Source organism: Pelecanus crispus, chromosome 20, assembly GCF_030463565.1.
Source record: "Pelecanus crispus isolate bPelCri1 chromosome 20, bPelCri1.pri, whole genome shotgun sequence".
NCBI classification, from domain to species: Eukaryota; Metazoa; Chordata; class Aves; order Pelecaniformes; family Pelecanidae; genus Pelecanus; species Pelecanus crispus.
In genome coordinates, this window is record NC_134662.1 from 2,124,375 (window position 1) to 2,142,139 (window position 17,765).

At 67.4% G+C, this 17,765-nt stretch overlaps 1 protein-coding gene across 1 annotated transcript; it reads left to right on the forward strand.

Annotated features, from left to right (window-relative positions):
- Positions 1-5,000: 5,000 nt before the first annotated feature.
- LOC142595484 (nuclear receptor ROR-beta-like) lies at positions 5,001-17,484 on the forward strand. The gene is made up of 10 exons (XM_075723840.1): positions 5,001-5,007; positions 12,493-12,578; positions 12,679-12,820; positions 13,162-13,575; positions 14,010-14,131; positions 14,467-14,599; positions 15,660-15,767; positions 16,194-16,304; positions 16,635-16,747; positions 17,323-17,484. Exons 1-10 carry the CDS (start codon positions 5,001-5,003, stop codon positions 17,482-17,484), a joined length of 1,398 nt encoding a protein of 465 aa, XP_075579955.1.
- The last annotated feature ends 281 nt before the right edge of the window (positions 17,485-17,765 follow it).

Sequence of the window (17,765 nt, forward strand, 5' to 3'; positions counted from 1 at the left end):
CGTCCCACCCCACGGGCACCCACAGCCGCTGCTGGGGCACAGCGGGGTCCAGCCCGCCCGTACCCCCCACCGCAGCCCCTAACGAAGGCTCAGCAGCCACTAATTGCTTGGGGCCCCCCTCGGGGTGCAGGGCGAGACCAAATGCCCCTTCCCCAGCCCACCGGCAGCTCCGCCGGCCGCGGCTCCAATTAGCCTCATTATCCTGTGTCGCCGCTGATTAAGGGCCGAGTAATTGCTGCGGTGCTGGATGTCCCTTGTAGCCGCGCGGCAGCAGCTCTTGCATAAGCGCCGAGCGGGCATTACGTGAGCGGGTCAGGCCAGCCCGGGGGCTCCGCTTACGCCTGGCCCCACGCAGCCCTGGCCCCCGCGCAGCCCCCGGCCCCGGTGGGGACAGGGACGGCCCCGCACGGGCTGCGGGACGCGGGGGCGCAACCCACTGCTGCCTCAGTTTCCCCCTTCTCCATGCTCTGCTTTGCACCCACCACCCGTGCGGGTGTGCCCGAGCAGCTCCCACCCTGTGCCACGGCCCCACGCCACGGCCCCACGCCACAGCTCCATGCCATGGCCCCACACCACGGCCCCACACCACAGCTCCATGCCACAGCCCCACGCCACAGCCTCATGCCACGGCCCCACGCCACAGCCCCACAACATGGCCCCACACCATGGCCCCACACCACGGCTCCACACCACGGCCCCATGCCACGGCCCCACGCCACGGCCCCACACCGCAGCTCCACGCCACGGCCCCACGCCACGGCTCCATGCCACAGCCCCACGCCACAGCCCCACACCACGGCCCCACACCACGGCTCCACACCACGGCTCCATGCCACAGCTTCACGCCATGGCCCCACGCCATGGCCCCACACCACGGCCCCACACCACAGCTCCATGCCACGGCCCCACACCATGACCCCACACCACGGCCCCACGCCACAGCCCCACGCCACGGCCCCACACCACAGCTCCATGCCACGGCCCCACACCATGGCTCCATGCCACGGCCCATGCCACGGCCCGTGCCAGCCTTTGCATAATGAGCACCACGGGGCACTGACTCATGCCGCTTCGGCAGGGCCACGTGCCCAGCGCCATGCCGAATCCGGCCGGCTGCTGGGGGTTGGCGCAGGCGGCAAAGCCGTGTCTCGCCCCCGTGGTCTGAGGGCCCTGGCCCCGTCCGGCGCAGCGGGGGGACCCTCGTTGGAAGGGAGGGTGACACCGGGGCCGTGGAGAGGACGAAGCGGGGGGTTCTCCGTGGCCACGTTAAAGCTCAGTGGTTGCAAACGCCGCAGCTCCCCTGCAGCCACCCCGTTCCCGCTGCCCGCACCCACCGCCCGCCCGGCACTCGGGGACAGGACCACCGCCCAGCCCTGGGATGGGGGGCTGCCACGGGGCACGGCCCCGCGCCGGCACCCAAGGGTGGGGTTTGGGGGCAGCAGCGCTGCGGGCCCCGCCAGCGGGTTCACCCCGTGACCCACTCCCCGCCGGGCAGGTCAGCCGTTCCCGACGGGAAACTGAGTCACGGCGAGGCAAAGCAACCTGGCAGTGCCCACGGCGGGGAGCGCGGCGGGCTGCGAGGCCGGGTGGAGGGCTGGGGGTGCGGGACGGGGTGATGCCGGCTGGGCGGGCGGAGAGGTTCCCCTCTCGCTGGGTGGGGCGCGAGCGAGAGCAAACAGCGATTAGGGCGCGGTGGTGTCATCCCAAATTCCTGCTCGCCTCCAGGCCAGCCAGGGGCCGACCCGGCCGATCCCGGCGGCGGAGCCGTGCCGGCGGTTGCCGCTTCGCCACGGCCGTGGGCTGGCAGCACCCCGGCGTCTGCCCTGGCCCTGACCGCCAAGAGCTGGCGGTGAGGCCGGGCCAGGGAGGAGGGGAAGGGGAACGGCTGGATGGCAGCAGCTTTTCCTTCTTATCCACTTCTGGTGGCCATCTCCCCGCGCCACCGCTGCCCGGGGCCACTGGTGCCACCGGCGATGGGCCGGGCCCAGCCCCGCTGGACGCGTCCCCAGCGTCGCCCAGGCGGGTGCAGCTCCCCGGCACCGAGCCCGGTTCTGGCAGCACCCAGGCACGGACGGCAGCTCTGGCCCCGCTGCTGCCCTATGGCTGGGAGCGGCGCCGGTCGATGCCGGGGTCAGCGTCTCTGCACTGACCGAGCGGCATGGCACCCGGGCTCCGCATCGCAGCGCGTGGAGGGGGAGACGGTTTTTAGGGGAGGTTCAGTGACCTCCAGTGCTCCCACATCCGAAAGAGCCCTGGGCAAGGGGAGGAGAGGCCGCTCCCCTCTCCGGAGCAAACGTTACGCTGCCGGGGCCCAGCCGGCTCTGGTGAGCTGGCTCCACCTCTGCTCTGGCTCTGCCGGGACCAGGACACCAATTTCAACCTGGGCAAGTCCACAGGGTGAGGCCCCGGTCAAGACAAAATGGGGTCCTGCTCTGGCGTAACCTCTCCGTTCCACCCCTGTGACCCCAAAACCACAGGGCTGAGTCCCAGACCCGCAGCAGCCGGCACCCACTGCCCCACGGGCCGTTCCCTCCCGGGTGGCCCCGCAGCATTTCCTTTTCCCCCGGGACTTTCCCCCCCCCGGGCCGTGCCAACACCCGTCGGTGTTGAAGATCGGGCGCCGCGCCTGAAGGGTTAAGGAGACGACGGCGGGAAGCGGGTGCGTGGGTCCCGCATTGCTCACGGCAGGTGTGGTGCCGTTTATGTAACCTCATACTTTTGGGTTGCGCCGGGGCGCTCGGGGAGTATTTTTGCCCTTGCTCTGGCACGATTCGGCCACGACTGGCCCAACAGCGGCAATCAGGGCCGTGCCAGGCGAGCCAGTGACCGCCTTTCAGGAGGGGCAAGTTCGCCGCGGCCGGACTCTGCGTGCCCCAAAGAGTCACGGCGTTGCTCCCAGTCTCAGTTTCCCCATCTGTGAAATGGGGCTAAGGCGGCTGACCTCCTTCAGGCAGCACCCGTGACCTCCGGGGACGGGCAGTGGCCTCGCGCCGTGCACCGGGGGTTGCACCGGGGTTGCCCGCAGCCGCGGCTGGTCGGGCTGCGTGCTGGGGTGGGATTTCAGGGGCCGTCCGGGGCTGCGCTTGCAGAAGCCCCACTGGAAGTGGAGCCTGTAAAGACCGAGGCAAGACGTCGCCCCGCGTCCTGTCTGCGTGCCCATCCATGCGGAGCGCAGCGGGGAGGAGGGCGAAAAGCTGGGAGGAAGGAGCGAATCCGACCGGCGAGAGCAGCGAGCCCGTTCCCAATCGCCATCAGCAAAATCATGTCAGACAGCCGCACTGGAGCGCGGCAGGCGGCTCGCCCCCCTCCACCCCCCGCACCCCTTCGCCCTCCGCCCAGCCGCCGGCGTCCCCCTCCCCGGCCGCAGCTGCTCCCACACCGGAGCGGAGCGAGGCGGTAACTCGGCACGCGGGTGGGAGCACACAAAGTGCCACCGCGGCTCAGCCTCGCCGTCTGCCTGCCGCTGCCGCCCGCCCGCGCCGCTGCGGGGGGACGGTGCCGGGAGCGGGGGGCAGAGCCCCTCTGCCACCAGCCTGACAGCGTCCCCGGTGCCCCCGGCTCAGCCCCGGGCTTTGGGATGGACGTGGGTTGAAATCGCCCTCTTCAGCCGTGCTTAAATGGTTTAATTTAAGGGTTTGGGGGCCATAGTGCCCCCCGAAGAGCCCAACCACGAGGGCAGGGGGGGGTCCAGGGAGGAGGCAGCGATGCTGCGAGCGATGGTGGCGGCTGCATCTGTGCCCGTGGTGGGTGCCACCCCCCTGCCCATCCTGATGTGTGTCCGTGCCCATGCCATGCCCGTGGCCGTGACTGACGCCTTGCTCGTGGCCACGGCAGACGCCACAGCCACGCCGGCGGTGGACGCCATGCCCACGTCCGCGGTGGGTGCCGTCTCTGCACACAGCAGGTCTCCAGGCCGCTGCCACCGTCCCCAGGAGCCAGGCATCCCTTGGCGCCGCTGAGCACCATGTCCCTCACGCCCTGAGCCCTGGCCCGGCTGCCACACGGGCCGACCGCCTGCACCCCTGGGACGTGGCACCGTGGGGACGTGGTGCAAGAGTCACGCTGCAAACCCTGGCCATGGGGCTTCGGCCCGTGCCAACACCTCCGGCGCTGCACCACGAGGGCTCGTTGCGCGGTCCAGAGCCCGCGTTTCTTCGCGTTTATCACGGCGGCGCGTTGGAGCACCCCGTTATCCAGGACACGACCCCGGGCCCCGAAGCCCTCCGTGTGCACCGCAGCGCGAGGGACGGGGTCCCCCCCCCCCCCGCTTTCCAACCCGCGGGGCTCCCAGCCGCGACGTCCCCCCGGAACCTCAGCGTCCGCACCCTGGTGCGGGGACACGTTGGGGCTGCTCGGGGGTCCCCGCGCTCCCCTCGTCCCCCCAGCGCCGCGTGCCCGCACCTTCTCCGGGGTCCCCGCACCCCGCCCTGCCTGGGGGTGCGCACCCCCGTGCCCAGGGGGGCACCCCGGGGGGCTGCGGGGCGAAGCGCGGCGCAGCCGTGATTCAGCGGGACACGCAGCCGGCCCCGTGCCGGGGCGAGCCGGGACAGGACGGGCAGCGGCACGGCCCTCCCATGGGCGGGCAGCGCCCGGGGGTGCAGCGCCGAGCACCCCGCTCCAGAGCCCCGGGGGGCGTCGAGCAGCCCCCGGCACCGAGCAGGCGGCGGGCAGCGGCAGCGGGCAGCGCCGAGCACCGGCGCGGCGGGGACGGAGGAGGAGGAGGAGGAGGAGGAGGAGGAGGAGGAGGAGGAGAAGGAGGAGGAAGGGCAGGAGGTGGGGCTGGAAGTGAAACCGATTTGGGGGGGCGGGGCGGGGCGGGCTCGTCATGTGAACGGCCGCATGCTCGGGCAGAAGTGGGTCAGCGGCGGCGCGGAGGGGCAGGTGCCAGAGCCGCCCGGTGCCTCCGGAGCCTCCCGGTGCCCCCCGGTGCCGCCCCCCGCCGCCCGGACCCCGCGCCCCCCATGCGCCCCCCGGCGCGCCCCTGACCGCCGCCGGCCACGATGCGAGGTGAGCCCGGGGGGGGCGGCGGGGGGGACCCCGGGGGGACCGGCCGGCTGCGGGGGGGCAGCGGCAAAAGTTGTCCCCGGTGAGGGGACCCCGCATCAGCGCCGCCGGAGGGGGAGCGGGCGGGGGGGCGGCGGAGACCGGGGGGGACCCGGGGGGACCGGGGGGACACGCGTCAGCCCCGCGGGGGGACCGGGCATCGGCCCCGCCGGGTGGGTCTGGCTCCTCCAGCTCCCCCTCTCCTTAGGAATAAAATTCTTGTTTATTTTGCTTCGCTCTCCGACGCCGGCTTAGACCCGCTCTTCAGCTTTGCCTCGCACTAAACCCCTTAATCTCCTCTTCAATATGTTGCTCCCACCAGGGCTGGATTTAGTGCGGGTTTTTTCCCCCTTTTCCCCCTCCCCGTGGTTTGGGGCCGGTGCGGCCGAGGGAGGCTCCCGTGGGGACGGGTGAGGGACCAGCCGTGATTTCGGGTGCCCCTTACCCAGGGGAGAGGGTGAGTCGCCTGATTTTTATCCGTTATTAAAGGCGATTCCTACTTTTCCCCCCGCCATGTCGCCAAGCAGGCGGTTGGGAGGAGGATGGAGGATGGAGGGAGGAAGGCTCCGGCGGGACGATCCACCGGGCCCGGTGCCGGTGACGCAGCGGTGGCCGGACCCAGCTCTCCCGGTGCCCGCGCCTGACGGAGCTGCTGGGAGCGTGGCTGGGACCTGACACCGCGGGGTGGGATTTTTATCCCCCTTCAAAGCAGTTTTCCATCATCGCCTGCCGTGCCTGAGCCCTTCACCCCCGCCAGGACTTGCTTGTGCACGTCTTTAGGTGTGTTTTTTTGGGCGCGCGTATTTACGTGTGTTTTTTGGTGCGATTTTTAGGTGCGTTTTTGGGCGTACGTACGGGGATGTACGTCTTCGAGCTCCTCAAATCTGTTTTTCTCCCTCTCGGGCGCAGCTGCGGGTGCTGCGGCTCTGCCACCCGCCGCACTCTTGTGTAAATGTGGGGCCGGGCGAGGCGAGCCCGCCTCGTCCCCTTCCCGCCCCGTGACATCCCGGGATTTCACCTTTATTAGTACAGAGGGAAGCATTAACGTGCGCCTAATTAATAACACTGCCTGGCTCTTATGTAGCGCTTGCACAGCCGGCGCTGGGCTCAATTAGCAGCTGGGTGAACTTTTCCTCTTTTAAAATTTTTTTTTTCCTTCTCCCCCCGCCCAATTACCATGCCTTGGCCCTAATTAAGGGCCAAACCCCCTGATATCACATCATTTTCCCCCGTCGGGCGTTCTTCCCGCAGTCGCACCCAGCGCAGGGTCCCCATCTCTCGCCGAAGCGCTGCCTGGTGACACCGAATCGATTCAATCTCCGTTTTCTTCCCCAGAACCACCTCTGCTCTGCCCCTTTCCCCGGGGGCCCCAGCAGCTCCTCGCTCCTGTCCTTCCCCGCGCCGCGGCTGCGCCGGGGCCGGGCGAGAGGCTTTGCCTTGTATAATCCTATAGGGCTTCCAGCCCTCCCGCTCGCTTGTTTTGCAAGCGGCGTGGCTCGGAGCGTGCGGTGGCTCGGCAGCCTTTCCGACTTGTCCTAGTGACCTAGATCTGTCATTGGAAAAATCAGAGAGGGCGGAGGAGGAGCTTCCCTGCCCGTTGAGGCAGCGTGCGCGCGCTGGCGCGGGCGAGGGCGGCCAGCACCCGTCGGCCCTCCCGCACGACGGCTGCGCCCCGACCCGGGTACCGCGGGATGGGGATGGGGATGGGGATGGGGATGGGGATGGGGATGGGGATGGATGTCCATGCCCTTTGCCTCCCAAAAATGAGGTTGGAGGAGAAAGGTGGCCACCGGCAGCGTGGCGTCCCATGGGATCCAGCCGGGATTTGGGATCCTTGACCCCGATAACCCCCGGCAGCGGCAGCACCCGGAGGGGGAAGCGCAGGGGTGAGGAGGCTCGGTCCCCGTCCCCAGGAGGCAGCGGGGCAGCCCCTGCCCGTCCTGCCCATCCCACCCGTCCCTCCTCCCTGTCACAGTTAACTTTGAACTTGGCAGCGGCTACATAAAGAGCTGCTAATGTCTAAGTCGTGCCCAGTTTATTGGATGTGGTGAGCGGAGCCGCTCTCACTGCCTTTATTTAGCCCCATGGAGATAATTCCCCCCTGATTTAGCCGCGGGGCTGGGGGGGTCTCCCATCCCCAGCCCAGTTTCCCCCCACCCCAGGCAGACGGCGGGTCCCCGTCCCCACCGCCGCACCTTTGCCACCCTCCTGCGCCAGCCAAAGTGCAAAGGGCTGCGTGCCGCGCCGGCGGGGCCGGCCTCGGCGCGGTGCTGCGCGGCGCGGGAGCCGGTGAACCAGAGCAGCCGGGGCAGGAGCCGGGTGGCCGTGGGGGAGCCTCATCGCCCGCCGCTGCTTGCGGGTGAACCGCTTGCTACGATTTCCAAGCCGGGGACATGCACTGCGCTGTGGGACAGGGAAAAAATGGCACCGGGACAGGGATCAGGGCGGCTCTGAAGCCACCGGCTCTGTGGCCACAAGTGAGGGTGGCCCAGGGTCTCCCTGGGGCAGGGGGAGAGCGGCTGAGCCCTGTTCTGGCCCAAAGTTTCCAGGAAATCTCTGCTAATCGATTAAGAAACTGGTTCCCACGTCCAGCATCGCAGCCCGGCACAGGGCCGGGGTTGCGTAATTTAAATTTTCCTTATTGCCCGCGCAGCCCCAACCCCGGTGCTGCCGGTGCCTCCGCAGTCTGGAGCCGGCACTTTGAACGTCACGCCGGGGCCGCGCTGGCCGCACGCTGCAGAAACTGCCCCAGCCTCGCACGGCCCCGGCCCGCTTGGGGTTACCCATGGGGTGCGTGGGTGGGGATGGGATTCGCCGGCGGTGATAGCCGAAATGCCGGGATGCCGGGGGACCCTGGGGTGCTGCAGCATGGGAGCCCGTTTAACAGTAAAACCAACAGCGGATGCAAAGGGGTGATGGTTCCTTTGATTGACCTGTTTATTCCTCCTCCAGCACCCCTACCCCACGGCCACCTTCCCAAAATGCAAGGGCGGCTAATTGCTGCGGCGAAGCGCAGTGGCTCCCGGGGGCGGGTGCAGCTGGGAGCAGTGCCCGGTCCTGGGGTTGGAGGTTGCCGCAGGGAATGAGGGAGCGGAGCCGGGTTTTGGGGCAGCGATGGGGAGGTGGGGTGGCATCGCAAGTCCCTGCGTGTCCCCGTGGGTCCCTGCGTGACCCCGTGCAGCCTGGACCCATCCTCCCCTCCCTGCGCTGGGTGCACCGGGGGTGCTGAGCCCAGTGGGGGCTATGCCCCGCGCCCCCGTTTTGCGGCAGGGGAGAGGACGGGGGTGGCAGAGCAGCCCCGTTCCCTGGCTGGGCTGCGGGGCAGCTGCTAATTACCGGAGGTGCCCGTCCTGCGGCATCGATCGCGGCAGCGGGATGGGGCACAGACCGACTTTCCCAGCAGGTTTGCTGGGTAATGAGCCAGGGCGCCGGGGGAGCCGCCTGCCCCGGCACCCGAGGGGGTGTTTGGGGCAGCGATGGCCACAGGGGCACGGAGCCACCTCCGAAACACCCGGAGCTGGGCTGCTCCCTCCCACCCCGGCACCAGGCACTCGGGCCCTGGGGTGGGTTTGCGTGGCCCACCCAGGGGAGGGGGTGGCCGTATCCTGACCCCAGCCCCGCGGGTTGAAGGGGGTGCAGGCTCACCCCGGGGGAGGCTGCGCAGTGGGACCTGCCGGTGCCCCCCAAAACACCCCCCTGCCAAGAGTCCTCACCCCTCAGCCAGGGGCACCCAGCCCCCATCGAGCTGCTGGGGGGGGGCAGCTCCAAAAAGCCTCCGGCAGCAGCGGGGTCACGGCAGGTCCCGGGGCTCAGTGGGGTGCTGAGGGTTTTGGGGTGATCCCCCCCCCACCACCAGTGAGATCGTACGGCCAAGGGGAGGGATGGGGGGAGGAGGAGGATGGGGCCACCTGTGGCCCCCGCACCATGGAGGGAGGGTCCGGACCCCCGTGGCCGGATCCTGCAGGGCCTGCCTTGTTTTGGGGTGCAAGAGGGATGCCCGCCCTCGGGGCGGAGGCGATGGAGAGGAGGGAGTGCCGGGGCAGGAGGAAGGCCAAGTCTTGCGAGTCTTGCTCCGGGGAGGGCGGCTCTGGTTCTGCCGAAACCACCGAAACCACCGCCTGCCTGGTTCAGCACCGGCGGTGCCGGGCTGGAGGGGGGACACGCGGCGGGGCCGGGGGGTGACAGGGGACCCGGGCACCGCGCAGGGCGGATCTGCGTCCCCCATGGAGAGCTGCAGATCGGGGCAGCGGACGGGTGGCCCCAGCTCGAGGTCGCCCCCCAAAATGCCCCAAAGGGATCCCCAGCGGCGGGAAGTCGGGGTGCAGCCGCGGTTCCGTAGCGGCCGTGGGAAGGGTTAATGGCCGCGGCGTTACACAAGCGCACGAGCGCGTGGGGCCACGGGCAGAAAGTGTGTCAGTGGGACAGGATGGCTCCCGCCGCGGGGCCGCACGCAGCCACCGGACCGGGGGCCGATCGCCGCCGGCGCGGCCGAGCCCCGTGGCCGGACGGTGCCACGGTGCCGCTTACATAAGGGCCGTCCGGTGGCAGCGGGCCGGGAGTTGGGCAAGAAATATTTACGCTGGGAGGAGAGCAAATACCACGGCCGGGACATTTTAATTGTCGTCTGGAGATTATTTTTTTTTTCCCTACCCCTTTTTTTTTTTTTTTTCTGCCCCCTCTATTTTAGCCCTGCTGACCCCAGGGAAGAGTTCTGCTGCCTGTCCCCCCCCAGGCAGGGGTAAGGGGTTTGCCTCCCCCTAAATAAACCCCCCCTTCTGCACAGTGTGGCTGATGCTCACGGGGTTGTGGTGAGAGGAGGAGCCCAGCGCTCAGCTGGGGAAACTGAGGCACGGCAGGAGGGTCCGTGCCCGGGACGTGGGGTCTGCTGTGACGTCTCCCCCCAGTCGCGGTGAGATTTGGGGGATGCGGGGTGCTGCTGCCGCCACCCCACCAGCACCCACGTCCCTCCCCGTCCTGCTGGGTTTGCCCCAGGGGGATGCCCGGCCCCCGCGGGGGTCCCGGGGCGGACGTGGGGATGCGGGGACGCCGAGGGAGCCGGCCTGGTGATTCAGCCGGGGCTTACGAACAGAGCGGCAATTAAACGCTGTTCTGGGCTGTAATTGCCATCGCGCCGGGGTTACGGACGTATCTCCGTGTCAGTTATTTGGGGCGAACGTCTTAGGAGCGGGTCAGGTGCCGGCTGCGGGCACGGCCGTGTAATTAGCAGGGTGCTAATTAGAGCCCGAAGAGGCTGCAGGCACACGGCGAGCGGTCAGGGCTTCTCCTTGGTGGCACCCAGGGGTGACGCTGGGCTCCGGAGGAGCCAGGACAGCACCGTGCCCACGGACCCTTAGCCCCGGCTGCGGGGGTCTCTCAGGGGGCTCCCCGGGGCCTGGGGGCGCGGGGCGGGGTTTGGCCGTCAGCATCACACAAACCCATCGCCATCATTGGGAGCCGGCGAGCGGCTTTCGGGGCCCCGTGGGGCGCGCGGGGCGGCACCCTCAGGCCCTGCTCGGTGGGCGCCGGTGGGCTGCGCTCAGCCCGGCTGTTTTGCCGGGCGTGCGGTGCCGGTAATTGCAGGGGGCCGGGAGTATCGGCTGCGGGCGTGAGGGCGCGGCGCGCCGGCGATGCATCACCCCAGCACTCCCGGCGGCTGCAATTACGTTGCATAACGAACCGACGCCGCTTCCTGCCGGGGGTGGAACCCCCTCCCTGCGCCCCCCGCGGTGCCACCACCTCCCTCCCGTCCCCGCGCTCCTCCCCGGGCCATGGGGACGGGCGTCAGGGTGGGGAGGGGTCCCCATGGTTTGCGGGTGGCACCCCTCTCCGGCAGCACGGGCGAAAGCGGCGGTGGGAGCCGGGGAATCGGGAGGTGTCTTGGTTGTCGGAGCCTGTGGGCGAGGTGGGGGTGCCGGCACGTCGCCCGGTCGGTGCCTCCCTCCCCCTGCCAAAGGGGTGACCCCGGGGCTGCGATGCCGGTGCCGGGTCGGGGGGCTGGGACTGGAGGGTGGGAGGGTGCCCAGGCCCAGAAGTACAGCAGAGGCGCAGGCGGAGCTTTGGGGAGGGGCAGGGGTGGGATGCGAGCCCCTTGAGTCGGGGGACGACGCCGACGCAGCCCTGGGAAAAGCCCAGCAGCCCTGGGAAGGGGGGTGAACCCCAAAATCGCCTGATGGATTTGGGGCAGGAGCCGAGTGGCGAGTCAATGGCTGGAGGGGGGATCTGTCCCTCCGCTCGCACCCGCGCTTGGGGCAAGCGCTTGCCCCGTGTGGCTGGAGCAAATCCGCCCCGGGGGGGACCGACGGCAGCCCCGCCGCACGGCCAGGCTCGCGCTGGCCCCGTCCAACCTCCCCCAAAGCAGCGAGGGACCCCGGGGCGCTGCCGGGTGCTGGGGCGCCGGTGACGCTGGCCGAGCGCCGGCGCTGTCGCCCACAGGGGTGGCCGGGGCCCCCGCCGGCAGCAACCCACAAAACGTGTCCCTCAACCAGAACCGGTCGCTCCCAGGGGAGGAGAGAGGCAGAAGGGAATTACCCGAGCCGGGGATTTGCACGGGCCCAGGAGATTTGAAATAACCATAATCTGGCCGCGGGGGTTATTTTGGCGCAGCGGCGGCTGCCCAGCACCCTCAAGAGAGATGCCGGGCTGAGCCCGGCCGGGGGGCGCGGGGGCTGGAGCGGGGATTAGAGGGTGCAGAGATGCTGGGAGGCACGTACGAGTCCCGGGGGTGCCCCGCGGCCCCCCCCGGCGCGCACGGGGCGGGCAGAGCCAGCCCAGATCTGGGGCAGCTGGAAAATGAGGAGGACGAAGCCTATTAAGCAGCTCAGTGCCAGCAAAGCAGAAGCAGGGACGGAAGCGGATTTGTGGGGGGAAGGGGACCGGGACCTTGAGCCAGCGATGGCTATATCGGTCCTGGGTTTTCTAAGGAGCTGCTGGGGGGGTTGGGGACCCCCCAGACCCTCTGCTTGGGCCAGGCCCCCGGCAGGAGAGCGTCCGTGGCTGCAGGGATGGGGATGGTCCTTGTGCTGAGGACGTCCCTGTCTGTGGTGCCCCCGCAGCGTGCACGCACCCGCTGAAAAATAAGGGGAATGATTCCAAAATGGGGTCCTGAGCAGGCTGGTGCACAAATGTGCTGTACTCCGTAGCTCAAAGGACTTTTCTACCTATTTCTTGGTGCTGTAGAGGATGGGGGAGCGGATGGGGGAGCAGATGGGGGAGCAGATGGGGATACCCTGCACCCTGCGTGTGCCTTTTCAGGGTCCTCTCTGAGGCACAAGTATCCTTGCGGGGTCTGCGGGCAGGGCTGAGCTGCTGGTGGATCCAGGTCTTGTGCCTCAGTTTCCCCAGCTGCAGAGCAGGGCTGCGGCCGTCGCGGAGGCAGGGCCATCTCCCTCGTTTGGTTCAGCGGTGGCCATCAGCCACTGTGGTTTTCCACCTCTTTCTCCTCCGCCGCAGCCCAAATCGAAGTGATCCCGTGCAAGATCTGCGGAGACAAGTCCTCAGGGATCCATTACGGCGTTATCACCTGCGAAGGCTGCAAGGTGAGCCCTGGGACACCCGGGGACGGGTGCCGGCGGGTGGGTGGCCACGGGGGCTGGCAGCCCGCCGGGCGCTTTCCCAACACCTCCCCGTCCCGTGCAGGGTTTTTTTCGGAGGAGCCAGCAGAACAACGCCAGCTACTCCTGCTCCCGGCAGAGGAACTGCCTGATCGACCGCACCAACCGCAACCGCTGCCAGCACTGCCGCCTGCAGAAATGCCTGGCGCTGGGCATGTCCCGCGACGGTGAGGCGTGCCCGGGGTTCCCAGGGGCCCGTCTGCTCCTCCTCGGAGCGAGCTGGGCTGTTGGGGTCACAGCATGGGGAAAGGAGGCGTTTGGGGAGCAAGGAATGCTTTTGCATTTTCCACGGGGGAAATTTAAATCGATTCTGTTCTCTTCGACCCAGGGTTGGTCTGGGGCAGGGGGTGCATCCGACAGGGCCCCTGCCTCGCTCGGGGCTCGTACGCCCCCAAACCGCGCGCTCCCCTGGGAGCCAGGACCCTTCCCGGGGCAGGCGGGCGGGCGCGGCCGTCGCTGTGCGGGGGCGAAGCCGCCCTGACGTGGCCGCTCTCCCCTCCCTGGGCAGCGGTGAAGTTCGGCCGCATGTCGAAGAAGCAGCGGGACAGCCTCTACGCCGAGGTGCAGAAGCACCAGCAGAGCCAGGAGCAGAGCGGCGGCACCAAGGATGAGCCCGAGCCCCTGAGCCGCGTCTACACCACCAGCGTCAGCAGTGGGCTCTCGGACCTGGATGACATCTCCACGCTGTCAGATGGGCTCCTTTTCGACTTCCCCCTCACCCCCGATGGCAGCAGCACCTACTACAACCTTGACCTGCTCGCCTCGGCGCAGCCCTCGCCCGACCAGTCCAGCCTGGACATGGCCGACGCCACGCTCATCAAGCAGGAGTCCATCTACGAGCTGATGCTGGAGCCAGCCCTGTTCGCGCACGGCGCGCTGGAGGGTGGCCAACTGACTGCCGATATCTCCGTCCTTGAGATCGGTGAGCGTTGGCGCGGTCCCGGCGCGATGCTGGGCATGCACGCGGCGTGCAGCCCCGGGGACGGCGCTCGATGCAGCCCCGGGCGCCTTGCAGGACGCATCCAGCCCCGGGTGCCCGCGCAGCGCTGGGCGCGCTCACAGCGAGGGACTGACCCAGCCTCGGCTCTCGCAGCAGCCCCAAGCCCAGCCCCTCCTCCAGGCTGAGCGCTGATGGAGCTCGGTGCGCCCCAGGTCATGCGGAGCATCCCCCCCTGCCCCAAGGACAGCCCCTGACCCCCGATCTGTCCCCAGATCCCCGTGACATCGGGCGTGAGCCCCTCTGCCCCCCCAGCCCCAGCAGCCCCCAGGATAGCCGGGAGAGGACGGTGTCAGGGCATGGGGACAAGGGGCCGGGGGGGTCCCCGGGGCTCAGCGCCCGCTGCCCTTGCCTTGCAGACCGGGTGGCCCAGAACGTGGTGAAGTCGCACCTGGAGACGTGCCAGTACACGACCGAGGAGCTCAAGCGCCTGGCGTGGAGCCTCTACTCCCCCGAGGAGGTCCGCGCCTTGCAGAGCAAGGTGAGCGCCGCTGCCATGGCCAGAGCCACGGCGGCCCTCGGCAGGGACCACCTGCGCGGCACCAAGGCAGGGAGGAAGGCGAGGAGGATGAGGGGGGGTCTTTCGGTGCTTTGGGAGCTGCAGAAGTCCAACTTGGGGGGGGGGTGTGGGTGGCAGGTCACATCCCAGTTGTCCTAGTGCCACCGCCCCCCGTGGGTGGCACGGCACCTGGGTCCCTTCCCTGCCCCGTGCAGTGGGGATGGGGGGGGACAGCGGAGCCAGGTGATGTAGTGGCAGCAAACCCCAGGTGACGGGGTGGCAGCGAGCCCTAAGGGACGTCCCCGCTGTGCCGGCAGAGCTGTGAGGCCATGTGGCAGCAGTGCTCGCTGCAGATCTCCAATGCCATCCAGTACGTGGTGGAGTTCGCCAAGCGCATCGACGGCTTCATGGAGCTCTGCCAGAACGACCAAATCATCCTCCTGAAAGCCGGTAAGCGCGGGGGACCCTGCCGCCCCCCTCGCGTCCCTGCCGCCCCCCTCGCGTCCCTGCCGCCCGCCTCGCGTGCCCAACGCCTCTCCCGCACGGCAGCTGCGGTGCTGAAGGCAGATCCCGTCTTTTCTCTTGGCTAGTGCTTTCCTTCCCAGATCTCCCCTCCCTCCCTGCCCCGGTTGCCCCCGGGCTCGGCATCGGTGCTCGGCGAGCAGATACCGGGCTGGAAGGAGTTTAAGGTCATTTTTAAAGGTGATGGTATAGAGAGGGACGTGGGGAGTGGCCGCCCCGGGCAGAGGGTTTTCTCCATGGTCACCCTCAACTAAATGTCACCCAGAAACTGGGATGGAAATGAGCACAGCGGGTTCGTCCCCGGGAAAAGGGGTGCCAAACCCAAAGGGGAGCAGGGAGGCAGAAGAGGAAAGGATTGGCTTCTTTTCCCAGCAAGAGACTGGGAAGTAGAGGACAACAGCAGCACACACGCGTGTCTCCCCCACCCATCTGTCTGCCTGAGCCGGCGACGCCGTGCCCAGGCGAGGAAGCTGAATGTGCAAAAGCCCCAAAATGCCAAAAAAAGGTGGAAAAGCTGCCCAGTTTTTAAACTTTCACGGCTGGGGAGCTGAGCGCCTCACCCAGCGCAGGGGACCTGTGCCAGCATCCCAGCAGGGTGCTCTACCCTGAAGCCAGAGCTGGCTGTGCCTGACACGCTGGAGTTTAACTCATTCTTTCATTTCTTCCTTCCATTTTCTTTTTATTTATTTTGTTTTCACCCTCTCCTCTCTCGGTGCTCCACCATGACCTCGATCGATCTCTGCGTCCGTCTGCAAACGCCTGGATAATATTTCCCTTTGGTGAAATATTGCGGTCGCAATTGGAAACGTTAAAAAAAAACCCAAACCCAAATTGGATTTATTGGAATAACCATTCTGCTTTTGGGAATGAACAATCTGGACTTCAAACTTGCACCGGGGGCTTTCCTCTTTCTTACGTTTGGTCCTGGGATGATGGAAACCCCCCTGCCCTGCCCTGCCCTGCCCTGCCCTCTCTCTGCCTGCATCAGGTTGCCTTGAGGTGCTCCTAATCCGCATGATCCGCGCGTTCAACCCCTTGAACAACACCGTCCTCTTCGAGGGGAAGTTTGGCGGCGTGCAGATGTTCAAGTCTCTCGGTAAGAGCTGCTTCGCTGCGCCTCTCTCGGGGCTCTCCTCTCCTTTCGACACCCGGACGGGGCTGGGGTTTGCAGCCAGGTGAAACGCAGCATCCCTGCGGCTGGGCTAAATCCTTGGGGCACAGGACGGGGCGAGACCCACCTGCGTTTGCTCCCGCTCCCGTTGGGATCGAGTTGATGTGCAGTGTGGTCGGGACCTGCTTTCTGCCCCAGCCCGAAGCCCAGCCATGCCGGGCATCCTCTGCTGGGGACCCCTCCTTCACCCATCTCATCTCCCGAGGACCCCTCCTTCACCCATCTCGTCTCCCGAAAGCTATCTGAGCCCCGGGTGCCGCTGGGGTCAGCCAGTGGGTGGGATTGGGGGGGGTGCCGCTGGGCAGCACGGAGCTGTGACGTCCCCCTCCTCCCCGCTGTCCCCCCCATCAGGTTGCGACGACCTCATCGGCGCCGTCTTCGAGCTGGGGAGGACCCTGTGCCGGCTGCAGCTGTCGGACGAGGAGCTCGCCCTCTTCACCGCCGCCGTCCTGCTCTCCCCGGGTACGGGGGCTGTGGGGGGACACGGCAGGGGAGGGGGTGCCAAAGCTGGGGAGAGCTGACCTGTAAATCTCAGCACTGCTGGATGATTTAAGTTATTCCTGGGAAAGGAGGTTGGGGTAAAAATGCATCTGCTAGAACTCCTCAGTGGGAGGAGGAGCCGCGTCCCCTACAGTGGGGTGGGGAGGGGTGAAGAGGGGCCACCTGGCCATGCCACCGTCCCCAAAAACATCCTGGAGAGCAGGAAGGGTTAAAAGAGCAAGAGGCCACCACACCGTGCCAGGGGGTCACCCCCATGGCAGCACTGACCTGGCTGGCGGCCATCTCCCGTAGATCGCCCGTGGCTGACGGAGTCCAAGAAGGTGCAGAAGCTCCAGGACAAGATCTACGTGGCCCTGCAGCACGAGATCCAGAAGAAACACTCCGCCGAGGACAAGCTCTCAAAGGTAGCGGTGCCGCCTGCGTGTGGGGCAGGGAGCCCGGCTGGGGCACGGCCCATGCGCCTCGGGGAGACGTCCGAACCAGTGACGGGGCTGTGCCAGAGCTCGTTAGCTGCACACAGGCGGTTTTTTGGGGGCGTGAGCCCTGGGACCTGTTGAAGGAGGAGAATTTCTCTTTCCAAGGGCTGTGCATTGCCATTGCAGTGCAGGCGGAGGCAGCCCCGCTGTCGGCAGCCCCACGCTGCTGTGCCCGGCAGCGCATCGGGCAGTGGGGGTTTGGGGCAAAAGGAGCCGTTTCAGGAACGCTTTGGGTGCGATGGAGCTGGGACGGGGGCGCTGGGGGGCTCCTCGCGCCCTCCCAGGTGCCGGTTTTCCTGCGGAAAGATGTGGGTTTGGAGGCAAGGCCACGTTGCTGCCAGGCTGCCCAAAGGTGGGGGGTGTCCACTGGTGCCCCCGGCGCTGGGCAGAGGCAGGAGTCCCCAAACCCACCCGCTTGTCCCCAAGGGAGGGTGAACAGTGGCATGAGGGATGCTGGCCGGGAACCGAGCGGTCACCAGTTCCAGCTCTTTCTTTCCCCGCAGATGGTTTCCAAGCTGCCCTTGATGAAGACCATTTGCAACCTGCACTTGGACAAGCTGGAATTTTTCCGTCTCCTGCACCCAGAGACCGCCATGAACTTCCCACCCCTCTATAAGGAGGTCTTCAACTCGGAGCTTCAGTACAGCAACCCACGGGAGAGCTAAGGCTGGGAGCCACCGGCCCCCTTCGAGTTCCCCAAAATTCGGAGATGAACTAAACTTCAGATGTTTGGGGCATTTTATTTAAAACAAATAATCAAACTCAAGAGAACCTGGAGGGCTGGGGTGTCTCCCCGGCCCCGTTTCCTCGCTGTGGATTGCAATAGCTCTTGAATGTAAAGCACCTTGAAGGAAAAAGCAAACGGACTTTGCCATACCAGTGAAATGAATGTGAAATCTCTGCTCAGGAGAGGAGATGCTCCTGGCAGTGGTAAGGGACCGGCTCC